Source organism: Raphanus sativus, chromosome 1, assembly GCF_000801105.2.
Source record: "Raphanus sativus cultivar WK10039 chromosome 1, ASM80110v3, whole genome shotgun sequence".
Taxonomy (NCBI): Eukaryota; Viridiplantae; Streptophyta; class Magnoliopsida; order Brassicales; family Brassicaceae; genus Raphanus; species Raphanus sativus.
In genome coordinates this window covers 7,872,112-7,889,425 of record NC_079511.1, presented here as the reverse complement: position 1 = coordinate 7,889,425, position 17,314 = coordinate 7,872,112, and the positions used below count along the sequence as shown (strand labels likewise).

At 37.9% G+C, this 17,314-nt stretch overlaps 3 protein-coding genes across 24 annotated transcripts; 1 reads left to right on the top strand and 2 right to left on the bottom strand.

Annotated features, from left to right (window-relative positions):
* Positions 1 to 898: 898 nt before the first annotated feature.
* On the top strand, positions 899 to 3,103 carry LOC108840719 (transcription factor GTE5, chloroplastic). The gene is made up of 4 exons (XM_018613547.2): positions 899 to 2,356; positions 2,458 to 2,503; positions 2,611 to 2,712; positions 2,800 to 3,103. Exons 1-4 carry the CDS (start codon positions 1,112 to 1,114, stop codon positions 2,847 to 2,849), a joined length of 1,443 nt encoding a protein of 480 aa, XP_018469049.1. The 5' UTR covers positions 899 to 1,111; the 3' UTR covers positions 2,850 to 3,103.
* A 1,810-nt stretch (positions 3,104 to 4,913) lies between these two features.
* LOC108859549 (histone-lysine N-methyltransferase, H3 lysine-9 specific SUVH7) lies at positions 4,914 to 12,285 on the bottom strand. Of its 21 annotated transcripts, none has more exons than XM_057008789.1 (6): positions 11,824 to 12,275; positions 11,296 to 11,340; positions 11,074 to 11,123; positions 10,273 to 10,416; positions 9,858 to 10,179; positions 4,914 to 7,230 (listed from the first exon to the last, which is right to left on the bottom strand). In XM_057008789.1, exons 5-6 carry the CDS (start codon positions 9,917 to 9,919, stop codon positions 4,953 to 4,955), a joined length of 2,340 nt encoding a protein of 779 aa, XP_056864769.1. In that variant the 5' UTR covers positions 9,920 to 10,179; positions 10,273 to 10,416; positions 11,074 to 11,123; positions 11,296 to 11,340; positions 11,824 to 12,275; the 3' UTR covers positions 4,914 to 4,952. The 21 variants fall into 21 exon arrangements, 20 of the variants coding, with proteins under 20 accessions (XP_056864769.1, XP_056864792.1, XP_056864780.1 ...); XM_057008812.1 differs by having other exon boundaries at positions 10,273 to 10,402; XM_057008800.1 differs by having other exon boundaries at positions 11,074 to 11,118.
* A 565-nt stretch (positions 12,286 to 12,850) lies between these two features.
* LOC108813947 (leucine-rich repeat receptor-like protein kinase PEPR2) lies at positions 12,851 to 16,807 on the bottom strand. Of its 2 annotated transcripts, XM_057008754.1 has the most exons (3): positions 16,535 to 16,807; positions 13,435 to 16,467; positions 12,851 to 13,344 (listed from the first exon to the last, which is right to left on the bottom strand). In XM_057008754.1, the coding sequence occupies exons 2-3, from the start codon at positions 16,394 to 16,396 to the stop codon at positions 12,971 to 12,973; spliced, it is 3,336 nt and encodes a 1,111-aa protein (XP_056864734.1). In that variant the 5' UTR covers positions 16,397 to 16,467; positions 16,535 to 16,807; the 3' UTR covers positions 12,851 to 12,970. The 2 variants fall into 2 exon arrangements, with proteins under 2 accessions (XP_056864734.1, XP_018442080.1); XM_018586578.2 differs by having other exon boundaries at positions 13,435 to 16,807.
* Positions 16,808 to 17,314: the final 507 nt, after the last annotated feature.

Here is a 17,314-nt window from a genome sequence, read left to right as displayed (position 1 = left end):
GTTTAGACGACTTATTCTGGCTGATAATGTACATCAGACGACCTAATATTTAGTCGTCTGGGAACAGAAGACTAAATATTAAGTCGTCCAATACCCTAAAATGAACCCCTAAACTAAAATGACTAAATTAACTTACTAACCACGTTATAAAATCAAATTATACTTCAATAGTGTTTACTATACACAGAAACGAACACGCCTAGGTAATTTTAAAAATTTTCAAAAACGGTTTTAATGCTTTCCAAAATCTAACCCTAAGAACACATACAATACTACAACATATGTTGATGAAACATAAACTAAAGAATATCATGACTCACTACTTTCACTCATCTGGGCTGAAAACAATTGAAATTTGTTATATATTAATTTATATCTCTTAAGACATATGTTAATTACATAATTCCAATTTTTCACTTATCAAAATATTTTTTACAAAATTTTTAAATTATGTTTAAGAATAACTGTCCAGACGACTTAACTTAAAGTCGTCTGGACGACTTATTTTCAAGTCGTCTGTTTACAGACGACTTGCGAGGGGTAGAAACGTAAAAAAAAATCCGTTTTTTTGTTTGTTCACAAGGAGATAGTTGTAATTTCAATAGCCTTTTAAGTTACTTTTGCCTTTGACCCAAGTTGGGGTACTCTTTTGGGTTTGACTCCAAGTTTTGAGTCACAATTGGTAATTCTCCCATTGATGATTGATTTGTTATTGAGTTCTGAGGCCAAATCGTTGATTGCCATCTTTAGACCAGAAGAAAAGTATAGATGATTAAAAGTTCCAACAATATAGTTACCACCGTGAACAAGTTGGATCTTATCCTCACCGAAGCTATACTTGAACACTACAGTGCAAAGACTACAAGTGTATAAACTGGAGTCTAGTGTTAACAATTTGCTTAAGTAAAGTATCATTCAGAAAACAAAAGGAGGATTTTATATAGGAGAGTATAAATTTATGGAAGTGGCGCGTGAGTTTCAAGCGCGTGAGCTGACTCGCTATTCTCGCCAGTATTGCTTCCCTAGGGTTTTCGTCATTTCAAAATCGAGACACTGATCTTCATGTAGATTCGACCCCCCTCTTTCGATCCTCAATTCGAAACCCTAGAAAATGTCTTCAATCGGTGGAGCTTCGAAGACGGCGACGACGAAGCAGCAGCACAGGCGGGCCAAGCCAATGCCCGTTCCTCAACACGCGCGATCCCCTGCCCTCCTCTCTCCGTCCACCAACCCGTTCGCGTCGTCGGAGGCGCCGGAGGCCGACGAAGAACGACGTCCTCCTCCTCCCATGCTGAAGGTCGCCTTGAGCTCGATTTCGAAGCTCGAAGTCAGGAGCTTGAAGCGGAGACTAACCGCCGAGCTCGACGAAGTTCGAAGCTTGATCGCGCGGTTCGATCATCCCCAAGGCGGGAACTTTACGACGGGTAAAGGGCGAAACAAGAAGCTGAAAACAGGCAACGGAGTTAAGAGAGGTGGAGGTGATAAAGGTACGGTTCAGATTTTCAAGAAGTGTAGCAATCTGCTTGCGAAGTTGATGAAGCACAAGGATGGGTGGGTGTTCAATGTCCCCGTTGATGCTAAAGGTTTCGGCTTGCACGATTACCACACCATTGTTAAGGAGCCTATGGATTTGGGTACGGTGAAGGCTAAGCTAGGGGAAGGTTTGTATGATTCGCCGTTGGATTTCGCTGATGATGTTAGGCTTACTTTTAACAATGCGGTTTTGTATAACCCCGTTGGGCATGAGGTGCATAGCATGGCTAAGTTTCTGTTGAGCTTGTTTGAGGAGAAATGGGTTCCTATCGAACTGCAGTATCATAATCTTGGCAGGAGGGAGATCAAACATGTTGCGTTACCTCGTCCTCCTGCTCCTGTTGTAGAGCCATTACCAGCTCCTACACCTTCCCCGTCTCCTCCTCCTCCTCCTCCTTCTCTTCCGCCTGCGGTGCTTGAAGATATGACTTTGGAGATAGTGGAGTCTGTGACGACACCGTTGGAACCTGAAACTGTCGTTACTACTGCCGTTGAGAAGCCTGAAGGAGATGAGGAGGAGGCGCCTGTTGATGTTAGGGACCTGACGATGGATGAGAAACGGAGACTCAGCGAAGAGCTTCAGGACTTGCCTTATGACAAACTGGAAACGGTTGTTCAGATTGTAAAGAAGAGCAATCCGGATCTCTCTCAGCAGGATGATGAGATTGAGCTGGATATTGATAGTCTTGAAATCCAAACGCTTTGGGAGCTTTATAGTTTTGTGACTGGGTATAAGGAGAGCTTGAGCAATAATAAAAAGGAGGATCAGGGGTTTGGTTCGGAAAGAGATGCTGAATCTGCTCACAACATTATCCAAGAACCGGTTAGATTTGTTTCCATAGGCAAATGTTCGTTTATTTCAGGTCTGTATGCTTTTATTGATTTTTGGCTAACATTATTTGTTTCTTTCTTTTGCTTTCACAGACCGCTCTAGCAACTGGCACAGAAACATCGAGAGTTACTGAATCAGGTAAGGTTTTAGGTCACCAGCTCATACCAAACTGGGATGTAGTTAGTATTTATTCACACACAACGAAGGAAAACCCAATGGAATATAATATGATTAATTCTAACCAGGGAAAGCTATTCGCATCTCTTCTCCTACTCGGCAAGAAAACAAGGCAGGTGGATCAAGTAGTTCTAACAGTTCCAGCAGTGACTCGGGATCTAGCTCTAGTGGTAAATGTTGAAACTCTCTGTGTCAGCTCTTTTCATCCACCTTATCAGCATCACGACTCACATCACTCTTCTTTTTTTGGTCTGCAGATTCTGACAGTGACAGCTCCTCTGGACGTGGATCAGATACTGGTAATTAGAGCTGACAAGTCAAGATAGTGTTTAGCTTTAGAGTCAGAGCCGTCATGTTGTGCTCTCTTTTAATATGACTGTTAGGTTATTTCTAAGTCGGATGACTTTCTCTCCCCAATTGGATTGTTTTCTGTATTAGGATGTTTTACTGTACAGAAGAATGAACTGTGTAGATGTCTTCCTCTAATCAACTGCTAGAACAAATCTATTGTTTAGAGCAGTAAAGGAAACTACAATGGGGCAATGAGAAGAATTTGTTTTTTCTTATATTAGAAGAAACAGATTGGTTCTAGCTTTAAAGCATCACATGACAGTCGGAACCTGCGCAGATGGGTTCTGAATCTTATCATTACAATATCTACCACTCATAATCTTCTGATGCAAATGGCACGTTTGACTCTGAGTTTTTAGGGTCTGGAGATGTTGTTGCATGTTTCTTAGTGTTCATCACATCAACACCCATGTCCGCATCTCCGAACCATATTAGGAATCAATGGATTGTAAGAGCAGTAAACAAAATGGTATGATCATGAAGATGTTTGCTTTCTTCTTCTACAGGATGGAACTATAATATATGGCTACTTGTTTGAAAACTATCCATTACTGTTGAAACCATGTTTTGTTTGAGAGAGGGAGGACGTTGAATGATCTGAGCTGCGTAGTCCTGTCACGAGCTGCATAAAGCAAATTGTCGTCAAAATCTGAGGAGTCTTCACGAAATGTCATGTCGTATGAGAAGCATCAAAGTCTTCGATGAAGAACTCATCTTGATCCTCCATAACTTTCTCTGGTTTATCCCTTGCATAATCCAATCCCGTAGGATCACTTGAACTCAAAGAAGCTTTACCCAGTCAAACATAAGAAAACCAAGAGAACCCATATCCTAGTACTCTTTACTTTAAATCACCAAAACACATCCCAAGGAAACGTAGAGAATAATTCTGATGCACTCATCCCTAAAAACTAGCAAAATGTTTACCTGAGAAGCCAAATTGTCCACCTCCACAAGAATAGTTGTCAGTTTATGGTAGATTTTACCGTACCATGCTCTCTCTTTTGGGATTCTGTATTCATAGCTGACACACAAGGACAACAACACTACTGAAACGTAACACCAAATCCCAAGTAAATACCTTTCTGAAACTAAGCCATCACACAACAACACAGAAACCGATAATAATGAATTAACAATAAAAAGTACTTCCTTTAATTAAAGATAAAATATACATCTACTAAATCAACTTGAACATTATTTGGATTTCTTATGATACAAATCCAACTAATAATGAAATAACATAAGTAAATAATATGATTAGAAATAAATGGTTTGGATTTGGATTTCTTATGGTACAAGACCATTTTTTATGAAACACAACTTATGTTAATACAATAGATAAGAGTTAATTTTTAAATCCTCATTTTTAAAGAAAAAATCTTATTTTTGTAAGAAAAAAATCTTATTTTTGTAAGAAAAATCTTATTTTTGTAAGAAAAAACTTATTTTCAACTTCGCTAACCATCTCTTTGTTGTCAAAGTTTTACAATCTCTTTAGTACGGCTTAAAATACTATTTAGCGAGAAAATACATATTTGGTATAAAATATGTAAAAAAATAGAAAACATTAATAAAGTTTAATAAAAATAATGAAATGATAATGAGAAAAATGAGAAGAAGCCGAAGAAGATACACAATATGTGTTGGAGAAAATATATATTTTTACAAGTATTTGTTATTATTAATATGATAATTACTTATGTATATTTGTTGTCAAAGTACTTTGACAAGCATACTAAATGTTCATACAATATTATACCTGTGAATTTATGGACAACCACTTAGTACATCTATTAAATTAACTTAAACATAATTTGTATTTCTTATGATATAAATCCAACTAATAAAGAAATAACATAAGTAAACAATATGATTAATAGTTAAAAGAGAAATACAAGACCATTTTTTAATGAAACACAACTTATATTGATGCAAAAGATAGAGTTAGGTGCCAGTCATAAAGACTTCACCCTCTTAATACAAAACCACAATAATCAAAACAACAACAGGCAAAAGAAAAAAAAGGACAACAACAATAATAATAAAAAGTTCAACCTCACTCAAAAGAACCACGACACTTCTCTGAACCACATAAGCAATCCTTTTTACCTATAAAAATCCGCTTCCCATCTTCATCAACCTCTCCAGTATCATAAGACATTCCATAATCATACCTCAACTCCGTCAACGGAGGTATATGCTTCTTTGCAAAAAATGCAATACGAACCGAAGGCTGACCATCTTTTTCAAACTCAACAGGCTGCCACATAACATTAGCCGAGCAGCTATGGTTCATGAACCGACTAACATTACCAGTCCATCTAGCGCTGACCAAGATTTCCGACCGAAGTTCAAAAGCTTCACATACTTGGTCCCAGCAGTTTTCACCCACAAGTTCAGGTTCGTAGTTCCACGTAAAGTTTTTGCAAAATCGAGAGGTGTCAAAGACGTACTCGTCGTCTTCCTCTATTTCGTCTCTTCTCTTAGCCGTGCCGACCAGCTCGCAGATGAAAGTCCCAGCTCGTATCGGCTCCCACGAACGTAGCCCCCAACCGCATCTCTCTGTCTTGAACAATTCCACCCGGATCTTCAAACCGCCTTGAGTTAGCCTGTTCTTGCAGTCCGGAGGACAAGAACACAAGTCGCCGCATTCGTAAATCATCGGTTTACGACAGATCAAAATCCGGTTATCGTACGGTAAAACGCCGCCGTTTCTTTGAATGCATGGGCACGTTGGATCTCCGCACGACTGACCTTGACAATTGTCACATGCATGAGGTTGATGGTTCATAACGACGTCGTCCAGGGTACTTAAACTTATCGGAGAGGTGATGTAGGTGAAGTCATGAGGCCAGTCCTTGTCGTTCTCATCGATCTCATTCACGACCGGAACTGGTAACTTCTCCTTTCCAAGAGAAAGATCTTCAAATACAAAACCCTTTCTCGGATCCTCATGAGTCAAACCACGCTTCCTCCACTCTTCAGCTAGCTTCCAAGTGGCATAACCAGAAGGCTGGTCTTGCTTTCTCACAAGATTAAACTTGTATTCATCAAATCCAGTGGTCCCTTTTTCTGTCCAATAATCGGATACCACATAGAGACCATCGTAGATATATATTTTTCTCTTGCTATCGTCTGGATCTTCTACACCTCTTATCACTCTGACGTCGTTTCCTTTCTCTTTGCTCGTTTTCAACGCGAGGTTTCCTCTTTTAAGCTCTTGATCTCTAGGTTTACCATCCTTATCCGTTCCTCCTTGCCCGGTGTACACTAAAGTGTGAAGTTCGTCAGTTTTATCGTTGTAATGACCCGATGTAACTACGCTTGTTGTTAACCCTTCCGTTGCACCATCTTTTGCAAGTAGATAGTCGATACCAGCAGGCATCTGAGTATGGAGTCCAACTAAACACATCTCTCCCCAGTAATAGAATATAGCTCCGACTTCTACTCCTGGAACCGGACCGAGTCTCTTCTTCCTATTAGTCCTGACACCCAGATTGTTAAAGCTACTGAAGGCAGTTGTAAGCACAGCTTTACCACAGTTTACTTGGACTAAGCGACGTCTGACGGCGTCGAAGCGCATCAGAACCGAATCCACCAGCTCTTGATTCCCATTTTCTTTCTCCTCTTCGGTTATCATCACGTCCAAGGTCGGACAAGATACTACCGTTTTGTCCTCAGGATCATGGGATTTCAGCTTCTTCATAGGTGTCTTGGCGCTCTTTGAACCCTTTGGTCGGCCCCGTCCTCTTTTAATAAGACCGCTACTCGGAGCAACATCGTCATCAGCCAAAGAGTTGTTGTTGTTGGAGTAATCGTAAGGTACAATAGCTAGAGGATTGGTGTCCACTAGATGATGCGGGGATAATGACGTTTTGTGAGTTTCATCATTATCACCAGATGCAACCATTTCGTTGTTGGGTTGACACGTTTCCATCTTCTTCTTGGACGTCTTTGAATTTTTTGAACCCTTTGGTCGGCCTCGTCCTCTTTTGCTAGGACCTATGCTGGGATCAACATTAACAGAGTTGGATTCGTCGGATGGTGCAAAGAAATGAAGCGGTGTGGCCACTAATATAGGTTCCGAGGGTGCTGGTGTATTGTAGGCTTCCTCATCAGCGGGTTGAAGCAGCGAGGCTATAGGAATGGGAGGTGTTGCTGTGTAATGGGTCTCATTGTCACCAACGGTTTGAAGTGGTGTAACTCCTTGAAAAGTTGGTGATGAGATGTTCTCCATCTGATTGTTGTCATCGTCAGCAAAGCTCGGAATTAAGTAGCTGAACGGTGTAGCTTCGATTGGAAATGGAGTAGACTTATCCATTGCAAAATAAGTCCTGCATTAAGAAAAAAAAAATAAGGGTTGATCAAAGTTCATCATATAGCTGTTAATGTTTCGAAGCCAATTATGAATCTTATCTAAGACTAAAACAACCATTAAATCTTCTTGTTATTCTAATCTCAGTGATAAATGCTTAGAGAAAAGATTATCAAAACAAATAGCACTACATATATACATACAATCATAACAAAAAACATCAAATTTACTTTCTGATAAGAGTACAATCTCAATAAACTTATTTTTTGATAAAAATATTTTTTTTTAAGTCTTATTTTTAAAGAAAAAAATCTTATTTTTTGTAAGAAAAAATCTTGTTTTTTTCTTATTTTCCTAATTTTCTTATTTTTTTTTCAATCTCAAAACTTCAAGAATAAAAGACTAGAAATGGTCTACCTGGAAAAAACATATCAAGTTCAATGTTCGATCTTATCTTCACAATATTTAAACCGCATACTAATTATTAAACTACATACCAACATATTTAGATCTGAATTACAGTGAAAACCAATGTATTAACGATACTACTTTCACTTTGCATTTTACTTTCTTAAAAGTAAAGGATAATCAACTATTGATAGGATGATTATAAAAGAATAAAATACAGAGATAAGAGAAAATTAAATCTGAAATTTGTATTTAAATCATATTTTACAAAATATAGTCTCAATGATAACATCAGCAAAAATAAATACACATATAATAAACAAAAAAAAAGATAAGTAAGTTATATAGCGAATTCAACATGAACTATACATTAAAGAGAAAAGTAACCAATCAGCTCGTACCTTTGAAAGACAAGGATTAAGAAGTAGCTCAGCTTTCAAAATGAAAGAAGAAAAACAGAGATCGGTGATTAAAGAAACAGAAAAAAAAATATATTGATAGAATATGTTGAGAACAAATATGCTGATTATTGATAGTTGGTAGTGACGAACAACATAAGAGAGCGTCTCTATTTAAAAGGATTTCAACACGATAGGGTGTTGTCTACAAGAAGAATACGAGCCATTAGATCTAGCTTAATTCATCTTAACCGTCTACAATTTGAGTCATAAACAACATTAGATTTTCTTTTGTATTATTCAATGAATCTCATAATAGCCATTGATGTTATTACCAGTTTTGTCTTGCAACTTTTGACTGAAACATAAAAAAAAATCTTTTTCTTCCATTTTAAACAATAAAAATAATATGTATACATATATGTATATATGACTTTCAAAATTTGAATGGTTTGAGATAAACATTCCAATTAATACCAAACCTTTTTTTGGTGAAAAATGTTAAGAATAATACCAAACTTCTGACTGTTCTTTTGTCTGGAGTCATTGAATTAAAAAAATTCTGTTTTACATACATGTGTGAGAAATTTGTTATTATTAGTACAGTATCATATCAAATTCATTATACGCAATAACATATAGATAGAGACGTAGAACATGAATAATGGAAAAAGTCAACATCCCAAGCAGTAGTCGAGTAGTAAAATAAAGCTTTTATATATATATTAAGCGGTTAAGCCTTACAAATGAACAAATTTGCTAAGTAATATATGTCAGTGGCACACTACTATAATCTGAAGCACCTATTACAACTCTTTTTTTACATTGTCGTGAGTTTGTATTCGTACATATACAATTACGGTATTGTTTTTTAACGTTACACATACACTCCAACCTGACAATAAATTTTTGATTTCCGAAGGTCTCATTGTCTTAATTAGTTAAGAAAGCCATTACACGAACCATACACATTTTTTACGTAGAAGTGTATACTAGATATATACAACAAATTTTTGGATAAAATTTCCAGCAGCTTCAAATGTATATCTGGTACTTGCATATTGCTGAAAAGATAGATAATGGATCATATTTTGCCAAGAACACGCCAAGAATTTGTTTTTTTTTTCTTCGTTGGCAAAGAGAAACAAAGCATGTCGGAAAACAAAACAAATATGTCGAGATAGTGTAAATACAGAACTTTTATGGTGACTGAATCAATTAGATTAATCATCTAGAAAAATATAACCAGTACATGATAGATAGAAGTAATTTACAGGAGAAACAATTCTTAAGAACTGTCGAGAAGTACAAGCGCAAACACATGCGCTAAGATGCTGACATGCACGCATACTAAAATGCAAACTCATATTCAAACAAAAATTTGTCATCCAAATGGTATACAAGTTATAGCATTCAAATGAAATTTCTTAACGCAACTCAGTTTGGATAAAGTTCAAAAGGAATTGGATGAATAAATCATTATATCGAATCCAGAACTCGTTCCATTATATTATTAGTCGTAATGAATTGCAGGTATTGGTTTTTCTACTATTCACTACGACTGATTTCAATTTGAAAACCCTACCATTAAATATTATACTTCATTGATATCGTATGCCAGTATATATCTAGAAAATATATAAATACGTAACATATATATGCAAGCAATATAAACCTAAATCTATTTCATGTTGAAACTCAATGAAGTAAAGTAGATGGACAAGAGATAAGCAATTATGTTATATGGAGCAATAATATCTAACATAAGTTAACTCTTAAGGTGTCAAGAAAACGTGTCAATATCATGTTTGAAAACGTAAACCCTTCTTTTAGTTCTTACCAATGGGAAGAATACCATATCCAAAGGAGACTAATAATATCCTCAGCCTCCAGAAACCGCATGAGCACCTGAACAACCTAAGTAAATAACCCTGGAAAAGCAAAAAAAAAGCTTCATGTTATAATTTCCCTTAAGAAGTCTAACAAGACCCAGTGACATATGAATACGATACACAAGAAAGCTATAAAACGAAGAAAATAGCTTGACTTCTTAGAGAGTCATCGAATAATCGGTTTCTTTTCTTTATGTAAATTAGTGGCCTTCATCTTCTTACAGTCCCCACTAGTCCGAAGCAAAAAGATACCCATTTATCAAGCATGACCTGAAAAAAGTAAAAATATAATATGATCATAATCTCTACTAGAAAACTCATCATGGTCTTCCATAATAATTTCAGTTACGGTTAGATTTCTACCTCCGGCAGTCAATGTTTCTCCAACAATATTTAATCTGTGACATCTTCTCTTATGGAGAAGCTCATTAATCACCAATGTAATTAAAAAAATCTCCATAGTACGTACCCACCACCACCAGTTAAGATATATCTACATATGATTAACTGGCAAAACGCTAAAAGTTGAGAATTTGAAGACATAATATAGGAGGCTTGTAGAGAACAATATACAAGAGAAATTATCTTACAGCCTTCAAGAGAGGGAGACTAGCTGATGGGTGAAACCTAATTTCTAGGAGATGATCACGCATTTGTTGTCAAAGAACAGAAAAAATATATATGTCTGGAAGAAAACTAGTGCAACAAATCACAGGCAACCATAAGTAATTTTATGATGATGAAATCAGTTAGTTTAATAAACCTTGTATATGTACTACCAATACATGATGAATGGATCTAATGATATATAGGAGAATAGATCTTAAAAGTGCAAACGCATGAGTTAAATTACTGGCAAGAGCTCGTACAAAAACATTCATTGTCATGTTAAAATGTAAACTTATGCATCTACACATCACATATATACTTATATATTTGTTAGGATTCAATCTAAATGTAATACTCAATTGTTATAGCATTCAAGTGATTTTTTTTCTTTTTTAACATTCAAGTGAAATTTCTTAATGCATGTACATTAACTTTTGATGCAAAACGAATGAGATGAAATTTGTAGCTTATTACATGATATTAATACTTGTAGATAAGTGTAGTTAATGTATTATCTACACTTAATTACTACTAATAATCCTGAGAAGTAATTACTTCATTGATTTGATGTTGAAAATCCTAAAATTAACTACTTCATGGCTATCCTACAATCAAATTTACAAAACTATTAACATAAATCAATTCAGTGTTGAAGATCAATGAAGCAATAATATCTCTAACATTTAACTTCGCAAGGGGTTATAAAACATGTCAATTAGTCGATAACTTAAACATTTCTACCAATGGAAGAGTATTAGATCCAAAGAAGACTAATACCCTCAGCTTCCACAATCGCATGATGAACAACCCCAGGAGATAACCCTAGCAAAGCAAAACAAAAACAAAAAAGAACATGGTGTTATGTTCTCTTTAGAAGCCTAATTAACAAGATCAATGATTTGCAATAGACAAGGAAACTAAAATTAGTATAAAACGAAGGGAAAAGGTCGTATAACGAATTCCATTTGACTTTCTACACTATTTTCGAGGAGATTTAATCATAAAAGGTAGATTAGGTTAGGTTTAAGTGATACAGTGGAATGATGTTAGGTTAATCATAATACTAAAACTTAACAATCCATTATTAAATGTAGATAATGGATTTGCCTATTTTCTAATCAGTTTTTTTCTGTGGCTTCTCTTCCTCTTACAGTACACTAGTTTTAAAGCAAAAGTTACTCAATCAAGCATGACCATATTAAAAAAAACATATACCTCACAAATCATTCTCCCCATAATAAATCCAGTTACCATTACATTTCTAGTTTTCTAGTTACGTAATCTGCGTTCCACTATTCCTCTGACCTTATTTCATATGTGAATCTTCTTTTACATGTGGAGAAGCTCTTTATAATCACCAACGTAATCAAACAATCTCCATATATTATCACTATGACCAAGATAGATCTGATTCAATCCTACTGTTTCGTTCCTACCAAAATTTTAAAAGTGAGATTCTCAAGACAAAAATACAGGTTGCTTAGCGAGAACAAAAGGAGAGACAATTTTATACAAAACAAAGCTTATCCAACCGTTATTAATGGTTCATGGCGTTTGATAGAAGAGGACTTAGCCGGAGATAGTGTTGATGAAGACGGAATTACCAACCCCAACATCATCTGCTCATGAAAGGCGGAGATTAGTTAAAGATTGGACAAAACCTAACCAAACGTTGTAAAGGAAAATGATGTCTCTTGGATATTAAAATAAACTAAGATAATAAGGCTTAACAGGCCCATGTATATTATATTAGCTGTTGTTTAGGCCCAAATCTGCCCATTTGTTGTTGAGCTTCTAATAACCGACGTACTCTCAATTCTTTCGGACACACATTTTGGATGTTGTTCTTGTTCTGTCAATATGTTTGAAGAGTGACTTACAAGTTACCTACAGGTAAACCATATTTGCTGCTAAAGGCAATGGTCCAAGTTAAAATTATTACAACCTGAGGTGGATCTCAAAAGATTATCAAGAGACAGAAGAGCTACAAAGAGAAAAGGTTTAGATAGTGAGCTTCTCTTTGTCCGTAGTAATGTTCAAGCATTACTAAAATTGGCTAATGGAAGTGAATCATTTAATTCCTACTCTCGCTATCTCTTTGTTACAAGGGCAAGAAGACGATGATGCATTCAGACTAATCAAGGCAAATGCATAAGGCTCCAGGGAGACACCAAACGGTTCCACATCCTATGGTAAGCACCGGTTGTTGTTGTAACCTATTACTCCCAACATTTTTTATTTACACAATAAAAATAGGCATTTTTGGATACATCCGGTTGTTGTTGTAACCTATTACTCCCAACATTTTTTATTTACACAATAAAAATAGGCATTCTCAGATCTTCAGTATTACTAATCCTTACTTTATAATATATCAGTATTAGTAGTTACAGATATAATATCAAGATACTCTCCACTCTTACTGCTACTATAAACCTGTAAAATACTGAAACTATTGAACTGAGCCAGAAGTGCTTCTCACAAGATCTTTCACATCAGTCAACTCTTTCACCACATCTCTCATTGACGGTCTGTTCTCTGGCCTCTTGTCTGTACACACAAGTGCCAAGTCTGTAAGTAGAATTGCTTGTTCTCTAAGCTTTGTATCCAGAAGCTCATCCTCAAGCCTTGGATCAACGATTGGACCAACAGTATCATCGTCATCATCCTCGTAGCTGCTTAACACAGATCTGACCCAGCTCACGATATCTGTCTCCTCAGGGAAAGATCTGTCGACTGCTCTCTTTCCCGTTATCAGCTCGAGCAAAATAACTCCATAACTATAAACATCTGATTCCTTGCATCTCACCGTTTTGTACGCATTTTCTGTTTGATAGCAAAAGTTCAGACAATGATTAAGCCAACAGTAATCAAAATATGAATAAATGTTATGCTGAGAAGTAAGTAAGTGTATACCTGGTGCAATGTAACCAGTGGTGCCTGTGATGGTTGCTGTTGAAATAGTCGAGTCATCTAGAATCCTAGCCAATCCGAAATCTCCAATGTGAGGCTCCATCTCCGAGTCCATGAGTATGTTCTCTGGTTTGATGTCACGGTGGATGATTGCTGGATGACAGTCATGGTGTAAATACTCTAGCCCGTGTGCGATCCCAAGGGCTATGTTGAACCGTGTAGACCAGTCAAGAACCGTTTCTCCTTGGTTACCTCTGTGCAGAACGTCGTGTAGGCTTCCATTGGGCATGTACTTGTACAGCATCAGGCCGTTTTCTTTTCTGATCCAAAACCTTTCCAACCGAACGAGGTTCCTGTGCCTGACTTGCCCGATCGTCTCGATCTCCCTCTTCATATTCTGGTTTGCACGTACGCTTTCTGCAAAGATGAGTTTCTTCACGGCGTATTCTTCGCCTGGGGCTAACGAGGCTTTGTAAACAACTCCATGAGCTCCTCTTCCGATGATGTACTTGTCGTCTAGATTCTCAGTGGCTGTGAGAACTTTGTTAAGCAAGAGGGAAAGGCCTTCTTCCTCGTCGAGGACAGGAGTGTCTTCCGTCTTGACTCCTCTTTTGCAGCAGATAATAATAAAAACTAGAGCAAAGATCAAAGCCAATGCAGATAGAAAGGAACCAACTGCTATAAGAGCAATCATCCAGGTGCTTAGTTTGGCTTCTTGACCTTTGCAAGTTTTAAACTCTTTACGGATCAGTGCACTTACTGAGTGAGAACGTTGAATGCAGAGGCTTGGGTTTCCGGTGAATACTGATGAACTATTTATCAGCATTTCCGGTATTGGACCAGTGAGCTGATTATTAGAGACATCAAGCTGAAAGAAACTACGACTTTGAAGAACAGATAAGTTCCCTGTCAACTTATTATTGGATATGTTGAGACGTAAGAGATCGACAAGACCCCCAAGAAAGGCTGGAATCTCACCGGTGAATCCGTTTCCACTGAGGTCTAAGCTGTTCAGGTGCTTTAATAAGCCAAGAGAGGAAGGAATCTCACCTCCTCCAAAAGCATTTCGAGCTACCCGGAGATGTAACAGGCGGTCAAGCCCTGCCAAGAACGGTGTAATGGTTCCTGAGAACTGATTATCGCTGAGAACCAAAGTAGTCAAGCTTCTCCAGCTGCTGAAACTTGAAGGAACAGAACCGTTAAGTGAGTTGGAGCCGACATCAAACTCCAGCATTTTCACACAGCCTGATAGCTGAGATGGCAGAGTACCTTCCAGGCGGTTGTGTGAAAGATTCAACCGTCCCAGGTTTTGCAGATTCCCCAATTCTTGAGGTATTAGACTAGTGAGTTTGTTTTGAGAAAAGTCGACTGTCTGGAGCTTTTTACAGCTTCCCAGGCTGCGAGGGATGGATCCTTCAATGTTGTTGCCTTTGATTTCCACAAACTCAAGACTGTGAGTCTCAGGAAACTCCGGAAGAACACCAGAAAGCTTGTTTCCTCCAAGCCAGATTCTCTCGAGTGTCTTACACTGACCAATAGACGGTGGTATGCTACCATGAAGCTGATTAGAACCCAAGTTAAAAAACTTCAACTTCTGTCCATGGCAGAGATTGGGAGGTATCTCCCCTGTAAATCTGTTATCAATAAGATCCACCTCCTCTAAGCTTCTATTCAAGCCCAAACTCATAGGTATCCCTCCATAAAAGCTGTTGTTAAACATCAAAAGCTTCTTGAGATTCTTCAGCTCAGTAATTTCAACTGGTAGTTCCCCGGTGAGAGTGTTGTTGTGAACGACCATCTGTGTCAGACTCTGAATCTTCCACACGCTGATAGGAATCTCACCAGACAGCTTGTTCTCGAAAAGCTCCAGACTTTGTAGCTTCCTTAGCTTGCCCAATGCAGGTGGTATCTCTCCTTGGAGCTGGTTGCCGTTCAGCTTCAAAGTATGTAAGCTGCTGCAGTTCCCAAGCTCGTGAGGGATATTCCCAGAGAGACGATTATCTCCAAGGTTTATTTCAGTAACCTTCTTTAACATACCCAAGGATGATGGAACGTTACCAGTTAAGTTGCAGTCGATGATGCGCAAAGCCTCAAGGTTACTGCAATTGCCAATCTCAGGAGGAATACCACCTTCAAAATCATTGTAGGAGAGGTCTAACTTCACCAACTTGTTGCACTTTCTTGAACCGAAACGAATCCTGCCTCCAAGGCTGTTGTTACTGACAAACACTTCGTTTAGATTCTTGAGCAGGTTGAGACTTTCCGGTAAAGAACCATTTAGCTTGTTCTTGTTCAAGTAGAGATATTCCAGCTTACTGCAGTTCCCAATAGACTCAGGGATGGGACCAGACAACTCATTGTGAGATAAGGTGAGATCTACAAGCTCTTTCAACCCACCAACACTTGCAGGAATCAAACCGGTAAGATTGTTGCGTTCAAGATTCAGCACTTCTAACAAGGGAAGCTGGAACAAGAATTGAGGCAACTCACCACTGAAAGAGTTTGAAGTAAGATACACAAGCCTCAAGTTCTTCATGCTACCGAAACTGTCTGGAATCTCTCCGGAAAATCTATTATCAGACAAATCCAAGTAGTCAAGTAAGGTACACTTACCTAAACTGGAAGGTAGAGAACCAGATAAACTATTGCCACTCAGATCCAGAGTGAACAAGCTCTTAAGCTCCCCGATTTCAGAACCTAGTTGCCCTGAAAGACCAGACGTACTCAGATTAAGAATCTCGACGTTACTTAGTTTATCACAAGTGACACCAAACCAGTGACACGGAGTGGTTTCAGATGTGTTCTTCTTCCACGTCGAGTTTACTTCAATTGGTACCGCGTCGAAGTGATTGAGAAGCGAAAGCAAAGCCGAACCTTCCGAGTTTAGAGAGGAGACGGAATCAATACGGAAAGAGACAAAGAGACAGCAAAGCAGAGTAATTTCGACTAACCCAAGATTCATCATCTGTGATGAAATCTCTCAATAGACGTATCAAGACTGAAAATTTGAAACCCTCACACCACACCACACCAGCCCTGAACCCAGAACGAGAAAGAGAAAAAGGTGATAACTTGAAGCCCTCACACTCACAGCTTACCAAACCTGGACCCAGAACGAGAAAGAGACGAAAGGTGAGAACTTGATTACTCTCACACCTCACCAACACTGAACCCAGAATGAGAAAGAGAACATAAAGGTGAGAACTTGGTTTTGAAGGGGAATGAATTAAGAACATATGATCGAAGTCTGTGGCATTTATTTAAGAAAGGAGTTGAGAGTTTGGTGAAAGCGCGCTTTTTTTCACTTGAACGTCAGAGATTGTGAACTTCGCTTTACGAATTTGCTACTTCGACGCTGTTTCGTCACCATCTCCACTCGAAGACTGTCATCTTTTATTCTTTTTCTTTGGGAAATTTGTTATTTATTTTTATAGTTTCCCACGTTTTAATTTTCTTATTTAATTTTCTTTTGACATTTCGTCCCTTTATGGTTTACTTTAAAAGTTGGTTAAATTTAAATCTTCCAGTTGACAAAAGAAGAACTATATGATTGTAATCTAGGTATATTTTATCTGTCTTCTATATCTAAAAAAATATTTCACTTTATAATTTTACTATAAAATTTTTGAATTGACATTTGAAGAGCGAGAAAGAGAGAGAAAGAGCGACAACTCCAGCGACCGTTAAATTCGGCCGACGGTGTGGGCTTTTTCAGCCACCGTCGGTCCGGCCTTGGTTTTAGATAACAATCCAGTCCCCTGCAAGTTGTTTTACCGTTTGGTTCCGGCGTCGCATCCTCCTTGCGGTGGGCGCTCGGCTTTTGCTCCCGGCGTCGCATCCTTTTCGCGATGGGCGTTCGGTTCGTGTCGCCGGCGTGGCTCCT

What these genes read in the sequence shown, in the direction of transcription:
- LOC108840719 (XM_018613547.2), top strand. Translation starts at nt 1,112, where the DNA reads ATGTCTTCAATCGGTGGAGCTTCGAAGACGGCGACGACGAAGCAGCAG. An exon ending in ACAACATTATCCAAGAACCG is followed by an intron (nt 2,357 to 2,457) that starts GTTAGATTTGTT and finishes TTGCTTTCACAG; the next exon opens with ACCGCTCTAGCAACTGGCAC. An exon ending in ATCGAGAGTTACTGAATCAG is followed by an intron (nt 2,504 to 2,610) that starts GTAAGGTTTTAG and finishes AATTCTAACCAG; the next exon opens with GGAAAGCTATTCGCATCTCT.
- LOC108813947 (XM_018586578.2), bottom strand. Translation starts at nt 16,396, where the DNA reads ATGATGAATCTTGGGTTAGTCGAAATTACTCTGCTTTGCTGTCTCTTT. An exon ending in CACTGGTTACATTGCACCAG is followed by an intron (nt 13,345 to 13,434) that starts GTATACACTTAC and finishes GCTATCAAACAG; the next exon opens with AAAATGCGTACAAAACGGTG.
- LOC108859549 (XM_057008819.1), bottom strand. Translation starts at nt 9,919, where the DNA reads ATGCGGTTTCTGGAGGCTGAGGATATTATTAGTCTCCTTTGGATATGG. An exon ending in ATATGGTATTCTTCCCATTG is followed by an intron (nt 7,231 to 9,857) that starts GTAAGAACTAAA and finishes TTCTTAATGCAG; the next exon opens with GACTTATTTTGCAATGGATA.